Source organism: Gossypium hirsutum, chromosome D13, assembly GCF_007990345.1.
Source record: "Gossypium hirsutum isolate 1008001.06 chromosome D13, Gossypium_hirsutum_v2.1, whole genome shotgun sequence".
Lineage (NCBI taxonomy): Eukaryota > Viridiplantae > Streptophyta > Magnoliopsida > Malvales > Malvaceae > Gossypium > Gossypium hirsutum.
In genome coordinates, this window is record NC_053449.1 from 5,293,307 (window position 1) to 5,308,679 (window position 15,373).

The following is a 15,373-nucleotide window of genomic DNA, read 5'->3' on the forward strand; positions in this document are numbered from 1 at the left end:
ATGTTTAATTTTTTTTAATTTAACTTGAACAATTTCACTCGATTCGACTCGAATTTCATTTCACTCGACCTGATTCGAAAATTTCAAATTGAGTTAGGATGATAAAATAGAACTCAATTAACTCGAAATTTTTTCACTTGATTCGATCAAACACTCGCCCCTAAATTTATACATACGAAACTTTGATTGTGGTTCAAAGTATACATGAACCTTTAATTTTGATTCAATCATACACATTTAAAGAAATAAATGCACTGATTTATTTTTATATTGGATAAATATAAATATTTCTGTATGCAATATATAAACATAAAATGATGCTATATCAATAATTATGTTAATGATTTATAAAAATTGAATCAAATCAAAATTTTATGTATATATAATTACAAATTAAATCGAAATTCACATATAATTTTTAGGTTTATCCCTTGAATAAAAAACGTGTAAAGAAAACTATGTGTGATTTACGTAACATTTTTCTCAATGTTTATTATGCCTTCCCGGTTTGTTAATGCTTTAATTATAAATAAATAAACACATGTTGGCGCACCTTTTTAAATTTACACACATTGTTAAACAAACATTTTACACATAACCAACTTATGAGCCTTATTTAATTTCCTCCCACACGCAATAAACACTAAATCTATATTATATTCCTCGAATTTCGGTCATTTTTAATTTAAATTCTCGTAATCTCATGCGGCAAATATATTATCATATGTATTGTTATTTTAATTAATAAATTTAACAATTAATTTCTAAAGTAATAGAAACTAAATCTATAGCTCGCGTATAATGCGGGGTTAATAGCTATTTAATTGTTATTGTTGGGGATCGACCCGATTAAGTAACGAACAAGTAAAAATAGCAGAAGAACGAAGAGTACAAAGATGTAGATAACAAACTAAATCCCAACACCCAAAAAACAAAGAACTCTCAAAACGTAAACACAAAATTCTCTAAAAGTGTTATGAGTTCTAATCTCTAATGAGTGTATTTTCTAAGGTTGTAAAAAAGCTTATTTATAAGCTAGATTCATAGGTTAACAAATAAACAGAATTTAACTGAAAAATTATTTCTCAAATTTGACTGAAATAAGTGTTTTACTGAACAGTTATCGTTCTGGTCAAAACTAAAATTTTGGAATTCGAGAAGTATAAGAACTGAATTTGACCAAGTTATAGATTATAGAAATTAAATCCGTAACTTACAAGTAGTATAGGGACTAACTGCTTTCTACAATTTTTTTAGTTTTTGTTATTCGAGTTTCATTAAAGCTATAACTTTAATGTTTAGGTTTAAGATTTAGGGTTAAGATGAAAAATCAAGTTAAAAACTCCGGTCCAGCATGATCAGTATCCGATCAGGGAGAAGTAGAAGAGTTCTTGAAGTTGAACTGTGTTAACGTAGAGAACATATGGGCGTATAAGACAACTGGAAACTAAGGATTGTTTTATTATTTACGTAGAGAAGTAGAACAGACAAACCCTAAAAGTAAACGTGTCTACCTTGAATGTTTCAGTGTTTTGTGTTTGGCCATGTCAGAATATTCAACTCCCCTTTTTTCCCAGTTTTCCCCAACTTAGTAACCCCTTTTGACGGCCGTGTTTGGTGGAAAAGAAAATGAGAAGGAAAGTAATCAGGAAAAAGAGAGAGGGACTAAGATAAGATTGAATTGAGAATACAAGGCTTCTTTCCACCCTTTTTCTTTTCAGGATTAAGGGTAGGAGTTTTAGGGTTGTATTTTTTGAATAATCTCATTATAAGTTCTAATCATATCTCTATTATTTTTTCTCAACTGCACTTAAACGCACTCGAATCTACGTTATCTTATATTCGTAACAATGTCCATATTAATCGAGTTAAAACCCAATCGAAAATATTATATTTCATTTTTAAGTGTTTTTTTCAAAAGAGTGTTGTATTGATCTGAATTTTCAAAATACAATCCCACTAAGTTAAGTTTTAAGCTTGGAGGTGATGACTTAACTAAAATTTAATAGGGAGTATCTAACATGTCACGAATGTCAATCACCTAAGGCACGCAAAAGGCGGTGCAAAAAAAAGAGAAAGTATTATTAGGTGTAATTGTAGGTTTAGTCCCTTTTTTATACTTAAATTCAATATTTAATCTCTATATTTTTTTAACACTAATAAAGATGAGGAATGAAAGTGATAAGGTTAGAACCCAAATTAAATGAACATTAAGCATTCAACCCATTTGTAAATTTATTATTGATTGAATCAATATAATTTTAATTTTGTAATTCAATAACAGTTAAAAATTATTACTTTAATAATTATCGAAATCAAATTATGCAAAATGAAAGAGACTAAAACTGTAATTAAACAAATATGATGATGATGATTATGATCCACTGATCGTGCCAACATGTGCATTAAAAGCATTAAACCACATGGGGATGGGGTCGAATGATAGTTAGCCCATTTTTTTTTTCAACTGTGAACCATATCTTCCCTAACATGGCTGCCTACATCCCTTGCCTGCTGTCCCTTCGCTGTGTTCACGCGGCAAATTCTTCTCAATTTCCGGTTGGAATCTTATCAATAGAGGCAAGCAGGAATCTTGGCACTGAAAATCGAAGATTTATCTCTTCAATAAAATTCTGAAGAAGTTTAGTTCTGAACCCCCAAAAAGTTTTCTGGTATAGATTGACTTTTTCCTTTTCACGGCATCCCTGGGAAAGTTGAAGAATAAATAAAAGATTCATTCATATCCGCCATAATCGTAAATGCGAGTTTCAGAAAATGATTTGTTTATATATATATGATATGAACCAATGAATTGGCAGCATCTGACTACAATATGGGGATAGATAGATCATAGTTCATGAACAAATGAACAAATTCACTGTACATAACAAATTCATCGAAAAAAAAATACAAATCCCAGAAAAAATATTGAAAACTAAAAACAAGTTATCTGAATTTTTCAATTTAATTCTAAATCTTATGCTAATGAAGAATCCAGTTTCTCTTTCTTGGCGATCAAGAAACGTGGTTTCTTGGTCGGCAATGGGCTTTGGACCTCTTCTTCATCTGGGTACATTTGACTGAACTCCGGCAAGGCCGGCAAGTTGAGGTCAAAGTCAAAGTCAACTGCACGGTGGTTGTGGCTCAACGCGCCCCCATCCGAAGAAGTCACCCCGCTAACGCTAACGCTACCGCTGTTGTTGTTATTTTTGTTGTTGTTGTTGTTGTTGCCACCTTCGTAGTGGCAGCGTTTATGACCACCCAAGGCTTGGCCTGTAGGGAAACTCTTGTGGCAGATGGAACACTCGTGAAGCCTACCGCTGCTGGTGGCGGTGGTGGCGGTGCTGGTTGTTGATGGGTTATCGACGTTGGCGGCGGCGGTGGTGGTAGCGGCGTCGGCGGAAAGGGGTTTGCGGTGGCTGGCTTTATGACCGCCCAAAGCTTGATAAGAAGGGAACGCCTTGTCACAAACACTACACTTGTAAGACAACTTCAAAGCAGGCGGCGGCGGAGGCGGTGACGACGAAGGGGAAGACCGACGAATAACATCACGATCAGCACCGGAAGAGCCGCGAGCGAGCATGATGAGACAAAGAGCGAGGTACTCTTCTTCGGTGGTGGGTTGAAGTTCAACAGCAGCAGGAGAGTCGCCACGTTGTCGCTTCGAACGCTTGCCTTTCTTCCATGTCTCGACGTAATTGTTGTCCACGTCATCGTATTTGTTGGTGAAAGGCGTCGCCGGCGAGTTCAGAGCTTCAAGCGCCATATCAAATACTTCCGAATCCCTTCGAGTTTGAGAGCAAAAACAGAGTGCTAAAAGTAAGCTTTTTTGGAGGGGTTTAATCTGTGGGGTGTGGTGTGAGAGACTGAGTGAAAAGGGTAATATATATAGGGAAGGGAGGGTGGTAGCTAAGAGGGAAGCGAAGTGGGTCAACTACGAAGAAAAGGGAAGGAGGGTGTATTGGGGGAAATAGTGTGGGGGGATGCTCTCATGAGGTGGAGACTATGCCTTCATATGACTGCTTCCAAGTCAATTCAATGCTACTAGTAACACGCCTCCCCTTATTAATTTCCTCTAGAATTAGTGTCTAAATAAATCACATGTGAGTTTAACTGATTAATATTTAAATTTAATTTGATAATTATTGAGATGGATTATTGTATATTGCAAAATTATATTTTTACCCTTATTATATAAAAGGAGGTTAATTACAAATGAGTTCAAATTTGAACACCTTAATTATGTCTTAAGTTGAGTATCGATTCTAAATTTCAAATCAACCTCAAATTGGTCACTATACAAACTCGTCTCTACTTGATTGCACCTCTATCCAGAATTCGAGATTTCAATCTAATTAATACGATGATTCGAGTTTGAGATCACTCCAACCCCAACAATCCAAGTCTAACTAAAGGGTGTAAACTTAAAAGTGAAGAATTGATTATAACCCAATTGGGGTTAATTTACAATTTAGGGGGTACATGTGTAATTAAGCCGCCGCAATCAATTTAGAAAGGGTAAACGAAACCGCTCGAGTATGGGGGGTCTGTTAGTGCGTGTCCACCACGACTCATTTGGTCAAAATCTGATCTCAATTTGGCTTGTAAGGTACAAGTGAATTTCAAACTCTTTCCATATTAATTTTCATAAATATCTTGGCGTCTACTTTTCTATTTATTTAAATTTATTTTAAATAATTATTTTTTTATAAACTTCCCAAACTATATTACCCTAAATTCTTAATTATTTATTTATTTACTTCAAAAAAAGTTTAATAAATTTTAGGGAAGTTTTTAAATTTTACAAGTAGGTTAAATATTAATTCGTAATAAAATGTCCTACATTACTAGAGGCGGTTGTGTGAAGACGTGAACCCCAATTGCGCAATCCCTAGCCCATTTAGACACTGCATCTGTCTCCATGTTCGTCGTCCTTAGCACATGCCTGATATCCTGATTTGAACTTGTCAATCCCTCTTCATCCAGTTACAAATCTCCAAAACCATCTTACGAGTCCCCACCCTCCCTGTTCCAAGTATTGAATTCACTGCAATCTTGCTATCACTCAACTAACAACTGACACACCTCTTTATCCCACGCTATTTTGATCCCATCCAAAATCGCTTGAAGTTCAGCTTTCAATACCAAGCCCACCCCTAAATTACAACTATAACCAACCACCCAATCTCCCTTACGGCCTCTCACAAAACCCTCAACCGTAGCATTACCAAACTTAGCATCAACCCCACCATCAGTATTCAACTTAACCCATCCAATCAGAGGTTTTTCCCAACACACAGAACTTCGTTGCTGTAACGTCGCCCAAGACCAACTAGTCATGACAATATTATATGTGCTAAGATGTTGGTCAGTGAATATCACCAAGTTCATACCTTTCCACAACCTTCATACGACATTAGCAAACATAATTTCCCACCTTATCCCCTTAACTAACAACTTATCATCATTCTTAGTATTTATCATAAACCAATGTTCAAAATCAAGGGTAATGAAACCATTAGACAAACCATGGGGAACTAACTTTTTCCAAACTGCTTGCGCTGATGGACAAGTTCTTAGAGCATGGTCAATATTTTTCTAACACATTGCCACACATATAGCATGACCCATCATCGGATAATCCCCTTCTGATAATTGTAATATATTTTAACCTTGACCAAAATCCCGTATAATTTATACAATATTATAATATGTAAAAAAAACATATATATATTAGTATAAACATGTATGTATATATTTAAAAATAAAATAATATCAACTTTTTAACTCTATTTGTGGAAGTGTCGGGTAAATTCAAAAAAAAAAGAAAAAAAAGAGGAGGATATTCGTTATAACTGTAAAACCGCTTGTCTTAACATTCAAGAAATCTAATTTGGCACCAGCATAAGTTCTTTGTTTCAAATTATAAATAAATAAATAAATAGGTTCCATTTCTTCTTAATTTCATCTTCCCAATGATTCTCCATGTCGAAGGGTTACTGCGTTACTGGCCAACCAAATAATATTTAGAAAAACAAAGGGTGTTGATGACGTGGCTAAATTTAATTGGTTTAGGGTGAAATTGTGCTAGATTTTGGTAGTTTACGATACATGGCTGGTTGGTGGCATCTAGAAAGACAGCTCAATTAAAATCCCCAGAAACATCCATAATTAGCCACGTGTGGGATCTGGAAAACCCATCTTCCGTGTTTTCTAGAATAAACTAACCTTCCTTCTATTTTACTCCCTTTTTGAATTTTCCAATCTTTTTCAAACATCAAGAAATTTCTCTATTAAAGGGGTAATATCAGTTTCAGTCCCTTAATTTGATGACTACTTCAATTTGGTATTAAATTTGTCAACCACATCCATTTTTATCCCTAAATTTGGATTATTCCGTCAAGATTTAAAAGAATAATTTTTTTTATACAATCTTTAAAATTATTCATAACCTCTTCTCACTCGTAAAGAAGAGGATAAACGCACTCGAATTTATGTCCTCCTACCCTGTTAACAATGTTGTTCTAAATCAAGTTAAAATTTCAGAGTACCATATCATCGAACTTTTATATTTTTCAAGTTCAGAGACAAATTTTGAATTAATTGTCAAGTTTAAGTGCCAAAACAGACCCAAAAAAAGTACATATTTTTTAAAAATTGTTGGTATATATATTTTTATCAAAAATAACTTGATTAATATAAATTTATTTTAAAAAAATTAGATATGTGTGTTAAATTTTAATTATTTAATTTGGATTTTAATTTTAAGGCTAATTTAGAGTGATGGGTATTTATGTAAATTCGGAGAGGAGTGGAGCTAAGTAGAGTGCAGTAATAGAAGAGAGTGGGGAGCAACAGTGGCTTAACAGAACGCGAAACCGACATGCCATACGGCACGCAACGCGCTTTCGTTGGGTGAGACTTACACGTGTCACCTTTTTAGGTTCCTTTTTGAACTAACTTTCACATGTTTGAAAAATACTAAATAATCATCACATAACCGAACTACTAAATCTTTCGATGCCGTCCATTTATTTGGAATCTCTACTATCACGCCACGTGGATTTCTAAATCTTCTCTTTAACACGTGGCATCTCTATCCCCCCCATTCTTAATTTCGCCAATCCACCCCAAAACTATGGTCTAATTTTTAATTTGGTCATTCAATTCCAAAACTTTTTAATTGAGTTCTCAAAACATCAATTTAAGTCCTTGTGTTAGATTAGTTGCCAATTTGGGCATTGAGTTCTAGCTCAGGTTTGACATTAAGCTTATTTAAAACACATGAATCAAATTTTAAATACTTATATACTTCTTTTATAGACGAGTTGTATCTAACATATTAAAAAAGTCAAATTTTGTTATTAGTCCCTATATTATTTTAAATTGTTGATTTAGTCTTTGTACTTTTTGAATTGGTCAATTTTTACCTATGTTTTTCTAATATTAAATTTTCAATCTTGATCCAAACTAAAACAATTTCAATTGTATATAATATATATTATTTAATTCGATTAATTACCCGATTTTAAATTGAATTAACTGATAATCGAAATTTCAAAAAATCATTAATCGACCATCGACCGATTAATCTAATTAAATTGGTTCTGTCGGTTAATTCAGTTTTAACCGAACTATGAACACCCTTAACTTTAATAATTCAATTAAAACATTTTTAAAGTTTATAAATAAATTTAAAATGTAAGTCATAGTTTGAGGACCGATAATGAATTTACCCCTTTTTTATTCGGAAGTGAGAAGTGGAGAATTCTAGCGGCTCTAAAGTGTGTTGGATTGGTTTTAAGTTGACGTGTGAGTTTAGCAGTGACGATATAAATAATAGGGTTTATCCAAATTACTTCTATTTCACATTGGTATTAAAAATTAATAATTTTTCTAATTTGATCATCGATGAAATTAAATTGGGATTTCTTTAAATTGTGATTACGTTGATCATCTGAAATTTAAAGATTCATATAAATTCTAAAAATTAAAAAAAATATGTATATAAATTTTATATTTGTTTAATCTTTAGGTGATGTCATGGCATAATTTAGAAATGCTCGTCATCACATTTTAACGAAATCTAAGTTCAGTGATCAATTTAAAAGAAAGCTATTGAATTTCAAGAATAATGGATCTGATTATCAAATTTATCGAACAAGCTTTACACTAACCCTAAATAATAGTATGAACATTTGAAGTTCATTATATATTTGACTTTGAATTATGCAAAATGGGCAATTAAATAGAGAAAAATATAGTAAAATCAACAAAAGAATATTTTAAACATTTTGTGTTGAAAATAAGTGAAATTCTTAAGATTCTAAAGTATGGAAACGTTTTTTAATTTTAAATACAATGCCTCACGATATGCTTTTTAATTATATGTTCTTTTTGACATAATGCTTAAAATTACTTATAATCCATAAATAGGAGGACAATTTGCTTCAATGCACTCGAACTTACGTCCTCCTGTATTGGCAACAATACCCATACTAATCGAACTAATACTCAATTGACTAAGAAATGGAAATATAAATTAGCAATATTTACAGTAGGATATAAATAGTAATGCAAAAATGATAAGATATGGTCCACGTAGACATGTCATAATTTCAGTGAGTTTTGGCCAATTGGATCAGCATTAAGGAAATATGAAATGAATGCCAACAGGGTTACACGTAAATCAAACTGTGTTACCTCCATGGTCTTTAAGTTACGGCATCTATGGCCTCAAACAATAATAAACCATACCATAAATTTTGAACTTAGCATTTTTTTTTTCCAATTTGATACCTAAACTTTGTTGGGTCCAATTTGGTATCTAACCTTGACACTTTTTCTTAATTTGATATCTAAACTTTTTTTGGCCCAATTTGGTACCTGAATGTGACATTTTTTTCCTTAATTTGGTACGTAAATTTATTAAATGTTATACAAGTTACACAAAACACTAGCAATGTGTTTCTTTTTTTGTTATGCTACTAAAATATTGTCAGGAGGAAATTCATGTTAAAAAATGGGTATTGAGCTATGCTTAACGAATTAATATTAAATATGAAAAAAAGAGAGTTTTAAAAACCCAAATTAAAAGAAATTTATTATTTTTAATTAAATAAATAAATAAAAATAATTGAACATATAACACCAAAAAATATCATATCATCTGTCATATGTTGATTATACATTATTATTTTTCTAACTCATAAAAAGATAACATTGTTAGTATATTGGAGTAATTTGTATAATGTTTGACAAGTTCAAGTACCAAATCAAAAAAAAAAGTTAGGTATCAAATTAGGAAAAAAAAGTCAAGTTTAGATACCAAATTAGATCCCAAAAAGGATTAAGTACCAACTTAAGAAAAAATGTCAAGTTTAGGTACCAAATTAAGAAAAGTGTCAAGTTTAGGTATAAAATTAGGAAAAAGTGTCAAGTTTAGATACCAAATTGGGCCAAACAAAGTTTAGGTACCAAATTATGAAAAAGTGTCAAATTTAGGTACTAAATGTTATATTAAGCTTTTATTTTTTTCTATTATTTTGAAAATTTAAATTTAATAACTATATTTTAATATGATATAATTATTTTTTTATTTTTATAATTGTATTATTTTTTATGGATTCACTATTTGTTCTTGTTGTGAAATTGTGACGTTTCTTTCTTCTTGTTTCAGACGGTTTTAAGAGTTCAACTTACATGTGATTTTATTATTATTATTTGAATTTATTGTGACCTAGATTGTGTGATTGAATAAAGGTAAAATAAAAATTCACATCATCACTTTAATGGCAGCAACTAACGTTACTACCAATTTCGAATCATTGATAACATTATAAAAATGGAGGAATCAAATCACACCAAATTAAAGTAAAGAGATCAAATCCCAAATTTCAATATAGTAAATAGACTAAAACAGCAATTAGACATTTTTAAATCTAAGGCTTTAAGTAATAAAAACAATAATTTAGGTCGGATCCCATTAGTCTAAAGTACCAAAAACAAAACCGCCCAGCTCTGGTCTAACAAGAATCGAGCTTGGTGTAGTAAAAAAATGAATTACAAATTTTTGAAAAGGTTTACTTTACAATTTTGGGATTTTTGACGGGACTAAACTATAATTTTACCATCTTTTGAAGCCAAGATCTTTGATCAAACCTTATCGAAACTAAAGGAATCATGGGAGTAATGAAGAAATGTAGTAGTCAGCAATGTTTTAGAGTGAAAGCATTAGAAAAATGTATGAAGTAAAAGGTGATGAGGTCATTCCTCACATAATCACTTGCATCACATGTGAAACCTAAAGAAGAATGGGTTGCTGAAGTTGATGGGTCAAAATGTGAAATTTGATTTTTAGGGCAATGGGGAGGCTTTTGGATCCATAGACTTTGACCAAATGGGGGTTTCGTTTAATCGGGTTTTAAGGAGACCTTTTTGGTATTAATTTGACTAAAAATCCCATTTGCATGTAATATTATATCCATACATAATTTACTTGTACAAATGAATCTGTTTGGATAAGGGAACACCACCCATCTTACCCACTCTACATTAAACTTTTACTATTATAGTTCTAAATCACAGGCTGCTATGCAATGGATTTGACCTAATGTATTATTCTGTACTTGGGTTGAATTTTAAATTAGTTGGACTAATAAAATGTCTTGATTTGAATGATAATGTAATTGAAGGATTCAATTGAAAAGTTTTGAAATTTATAAATCAATTTAAAATTTAAGAGAGGGCAATTAATGGTATAAGAATATTATTTGATTATAATATACTTTAAGGTGAAAGTCGAGTACAAGCTCCTGTATTCTTGAAAATTGAGCAAAACGATTATTTTATATATTATATATCTGACCCATTTACCCAAACCCACTTCTTTTATAAAATATTCTAAATATTTCTAACCCGTTTCACGTTTCCCTCAAATATGAAAAAGATGAAGACACAAGGAGATAATTGAACCCCACTTCTTGCTCATGGTACTATGAGAATTTAATTGAAACGTTTTAAAATTTACGGATTAATTTAAAATTAAACTCATAATTTAATAATTATATATGCAATTAACTTTAAAGGTAATAATAGTACTAAAAAAAGTTTAAGGTAAACTACACTAATAATCATGTAACTATGAGCAAGCCTTGTTTTAATTATTTAACTAAAAATTTATAATTTTGATCACTAATATTTTCAAAATTGTTTTTTTTGACCAATGAAACTATGATGTGATTAGGTCTAATAACAATTTAGTCCTTAGCTTTTAAATAATGAAGTCTTGACCATGTTGAAAAGGTTGAGGCTCGAAGATTTTTATCCAAATTTATAAATTTACCATGAGGGAACTTTGTCCAAATTTACTATAATGTAAATCACACTTGATTGTTGACTTCCGATTTGAAGTCAACGAATTGATTAGTCCAAGTAATATTTGGGGCTACTGGGTTTAGATGGATAGGGTTCACAAAAAACAAAGAGCTCGTTTTCATTGTGGTTAAAAATATTCGCTATTTGGCTTGGTTTTTTCTTTAATTTATAAAAAACGTGTTCAATGAGAAATTAAAAATTTATCAAAATGTGCTAGCAGTTTACTTTTCTTTATGCTACAAATCATCTAGTAATATTTTTCAACAGAAAGTGGAAAAGAAACAATAATCCTATAATTCAAAAAAAAAAAACTGGAAATTTTTTTATGTGCTTGGTAAGATTTATGAAAAAGTGAAGAAAAAAAATTAACTCATTTCATTCATTTGCTTGGTAGAATTAGAAAAATAAGATTTAATTTCATTTAAGAAAAACGCACGCTTTAATCTCACTAATTTTCTCTCCTCCTATCATTCCAATTTGGAATGATTTGCTTTTACACGCTACGATGAAAAATAATAAGTTTTCTCTTTTTTTCTTTCCTCTCACTTTTCTTCTTACCAAGCATACTCAAAATGTACTTTCTTTCTACTTTTCTACTTGACCAAACACACCCTAAGATCATCGAAGACTTACAAAGTGTTCAACATATCACATTTCTCAAATTACCATAAATTATATAGAGATCCTTACTTGGCTATGCCGGAGGGTTAGGGTACACTTTTGGTTTCGGCTTGACTTCTATTTCGTTTACACTTCGAACAAAAATGGCATCCGGTTCATGTCTGCACACAAGAAAAAGGATATTAAATTAGTGCTCAGATATGTCTGAATTATATGGTTTACTTTGAGGTTTTTGCATTTGAGAGAGTGAGTGGGAGTTGTCTTACGGCTTCTCCCCCTCTTCAAACGTGTAACTTGATGCCACAGCCAACAATCGTCCATCTCTACTGAACGAAAGAGCTGCAATGCTCGTTGGGTACTTTGAGTACTGCAAAAGATCATTTAAAACTGGCAGTAAACTATCGGGCTTTCACTGTGAAAATAAAACTACAGTTCAATTCAATCACTTACCTGATACAGCCTCTTCTTATTGTTTCCATCCCACACATTAACAAAACCATCACAACCTCCAGTTGCAAATGTACCATAGCTGCAGGTTGAAAATAAAAGCAGAAATTAGCAATTGTGCGCGTCGGAAGGAGCAGATATTAATTATTTTCAAGATCAATTTTTAAGCTTTCAGAAAAAATCGCTTAGTTGAGCCTAACTCGAAAGCATTACCAACAAACTGTAACCTCGTGTCTGAAATGCTAAAAGATTGGAAGTTGCTAGTAATACAGATTTGCATTTTATTTATTTCTTTCTCAGCAATATTTGAATCAAATAAGAGAAAAATGATCAATCTGTTTTGAAGGCTTCCAATTACTAATTCTTATCTGTCCATATCAGCTACTCAAACACAAACAACGGAAGGACAATACTTGCAACATCATATACTTTATACCATCTTAGCATACAAATTGAGGACTAATACAGAAACTTACACAGGATGGAATGCAATAGCATTTACCGGATATACAATGTCCCGTCCAGCCTCAGATTTCCGATGGCACTTAAAGGCATATCTACAAATGATCCAAAATATCCATTAATAAAAGCAAAAGATAATGAAAAGGGGGTAGGATCAGCTGAAGAACAGATCTAAAGTTCATGTTATACACATAACCAGCATATACCTCAAGATATACTGCTAAAAGGAAAAGACAGATACGTACTTTTTGGCTTGACTGGCCTCTGAAAGATCAAAGAACTCCATTGCCACCCGCCCTTCAACCGAACTAAGAGCGTATCCTGCATAAAAACTTTTCTAATGAGAAGCAACTTTACCCAAAATAAAAATGACAGAAGAATAAATGGATTACATATCTAAACATCAACGACTAATGATTTATTTAAATGCTTGTAAAATCTAAGCCTTCCTTTAAATAGTATTTCCTACCTTATAAAAATTTACAAAAGTTTTAGAGGTTATAACTAGTACCTGTTCCATTCGGATAACATCTTACACACCTAGTTTGATATTTCAATGAAGATTCTCTTCGTTGCTCAGGTTGCGACATATTCCGCAGGTCGTAAACATTTACTTGTCTTCCTGCAGTTGCCACAACTAAACGATTTCCAACAAGAGATAATGAGTAAACTCGCTCAGGCTGTGGGTATGTGCCAACAAGAGTACGCTCCTGGCCACTTGCACCTCTGGGATCCCAACATTTCAATGTCTTGTCCCAACTGCCTGTGATAACTTGTCCTATAACAAACAGAATGAAAGATTAAGGATTCAGATATCTCTTAAATGAAACGAAAAGCTCTCCTGTATAGTACATTTCCACAACTTAAAATCCATAGGACTAGCTTGATATTCTAAATAAGAACTCATATGTTCATTCATACCCAACAGGATTGAGTGGAATTTGTGATTAACATCATTCAATTACGATTCAACTTGCACCAATCCTTAAAAAAGAACACTTTTCATCCTCTCATTTCCTTCTTCAGTTAAACCGAAGTATATAATTCTATTTTCTTTTCGACAAACTTGAAATTTCCGATGCACATTCTACTAGCAGGTATAAAAATCCTACTTTGAAGGACCAAATCAAAGGCAAATTATGTTGAAATCCACATTAACTGAAAAGAGAAGAGAAGGTTTGTAATTTTAACCAACCTGCTGCATAAGAGTACTCTATACAACGCACGGGAGCATCATGTCTACCTAAAATATCCTCCTTTCCATGGCTAAACACTATCCTGCAAAGCTAACAGCTCAATTTTAAGCTTAATTCCAAAATTCATTTTCCAAAACATTCTCGAGAATCAAACAGAAAAAGAAAAAGGAAACAGCCAAAGCTTCATTAACTAACCTCCTAACCGTATTATCAGCGGTGGCACTAAATCCAGAGGAATCATCATGGAAGCAACAATCGAGTACAGGCCCAGCGTGCATGAACTCTCCTCGTAATGAATCGGCACTCGCGTCATACAATCTCACAGTCTATTATTAAAAATCTGTTAGCTGGAAATTAAAGGAAACTTTAAAGATTTGAAAGGTATTTTGATGGTGAGGGAGCACCTTATCCCATGAGGAGACGAGTAGGTGATCGCTGTGGTTGGAGAATCGGAGGTTCGAGATCCCATCCGTCGGAGGGTTGGAGAGCTCGCGTCCCGGTGCCGGCGGCTGGGCGGATGTCATCGCTTGATTGGGCCGTTGGAGAGGTAAACGGACTGACGGGTGAGAGCTTTTAGGGTTTCAGAGAGTGTGCAGTGTGGAAAGAGAGAGGGAAGGAGATTTGAAAATAAACCGTAAATAAATAAGGGTTAATATAATATTTGGCCCCTGAAATTTTAATTAGGTCGATTGTGGGACCTGTAGTTTTTCTTTCACTTTGGTACCTAAACTTAAAAACTAGATACATTTTGGTTTTGAACTCGGATTTCAATTCATCGAGTTTTGATGATGTGGTACTCTAACTTTTACATCTTCCGAATCTAAACACCAAAATGAACCTAATTGTTAAATTCAAATACCAAAATGAACAAAAAATTATATAATTACTGACGTGAATTTAGTTTAGGTTCAAAGGTCAAAATTTACATTAGCGCAATAAATAAATATATTTAATAAATTTATAAAAGGTCCTTGTACTTTGTTTTTTGATCAATTTAGTCTTTGATACTTTTTGAAACATATATCTAGTCTCGAGGTGAATATATTTTCATCAATTCTGTCAAACAATTTGATATATATTTCTTAAAAGTATACAATGACGTGGTATATACGTGTCTTATAATTATATTAGACCCGATATAGCCTTTTCAATCAATGTACTCGCAAGGTTTAGTTTTGCACCAACAATGAAATATGATCTTGGTGATCTCCGCGACACATCTTACATGGGCTTATTTTTCCCATGTAAGGTAAAGCTTTCTAATCCTCATA

The 15,373-nt window shown here is 32.5% G+C and overlaps 2 protein-coding genes across 2 annotated transcripts; both read right to left on the minus strand.

Moving 5' to 3' along the window:
* Positions 1-2,766: 2,766 nt before the first annotated feature.
* Positions 2,767-3,968, minus strand: LOC107920500 (zinc finger protein ZAT10). Its single transcript, XM_016850242.2, has one exon. It carries the CDS (start codon positions 3,764-3,766, stop codon positions 2,978-2,980), a length of 789 nt encoding a protein of 262 aa, XP_016705731.1. The 5' UTR covers positions 3,767-3,968; the 3' UTR covers positions 2,767-2,977.
* A 7,760-nt stretch (positions 3,969-11,728) lies between these two features.
* On the minus strand, positions 11,729-14,720 carry LOC121225685 (mitotic checkpoint protein BUB3.2). Its single transcript, XM_041110087.1, has 9 exons — positions 14,507-14,720; positions 14,298-14,428; positions 14,102-14,184; positions 13,418-13,684; positions 13,152-13,227; positions 12,921-13,001; positions 12,448-12,526; positions 12,264-12,364; positions 11,729-12,158 (listed from the first exon to the last, which is right to left on the minus strand). The coding sequence occupies exons 1-9, from the start codon at positions 14,624-14,626 to the stop codon at positions 12,071-12,073; spliced, it is 1,026 nt and encodes a 341-aa protein (XP_040966021.1). The 5' UTR covers positions 14,627-14,720; the 3' UTR covers positions 11,729-12,070.
* Positions 14,721-15,373: the final 653 nt, after the last annotated feature.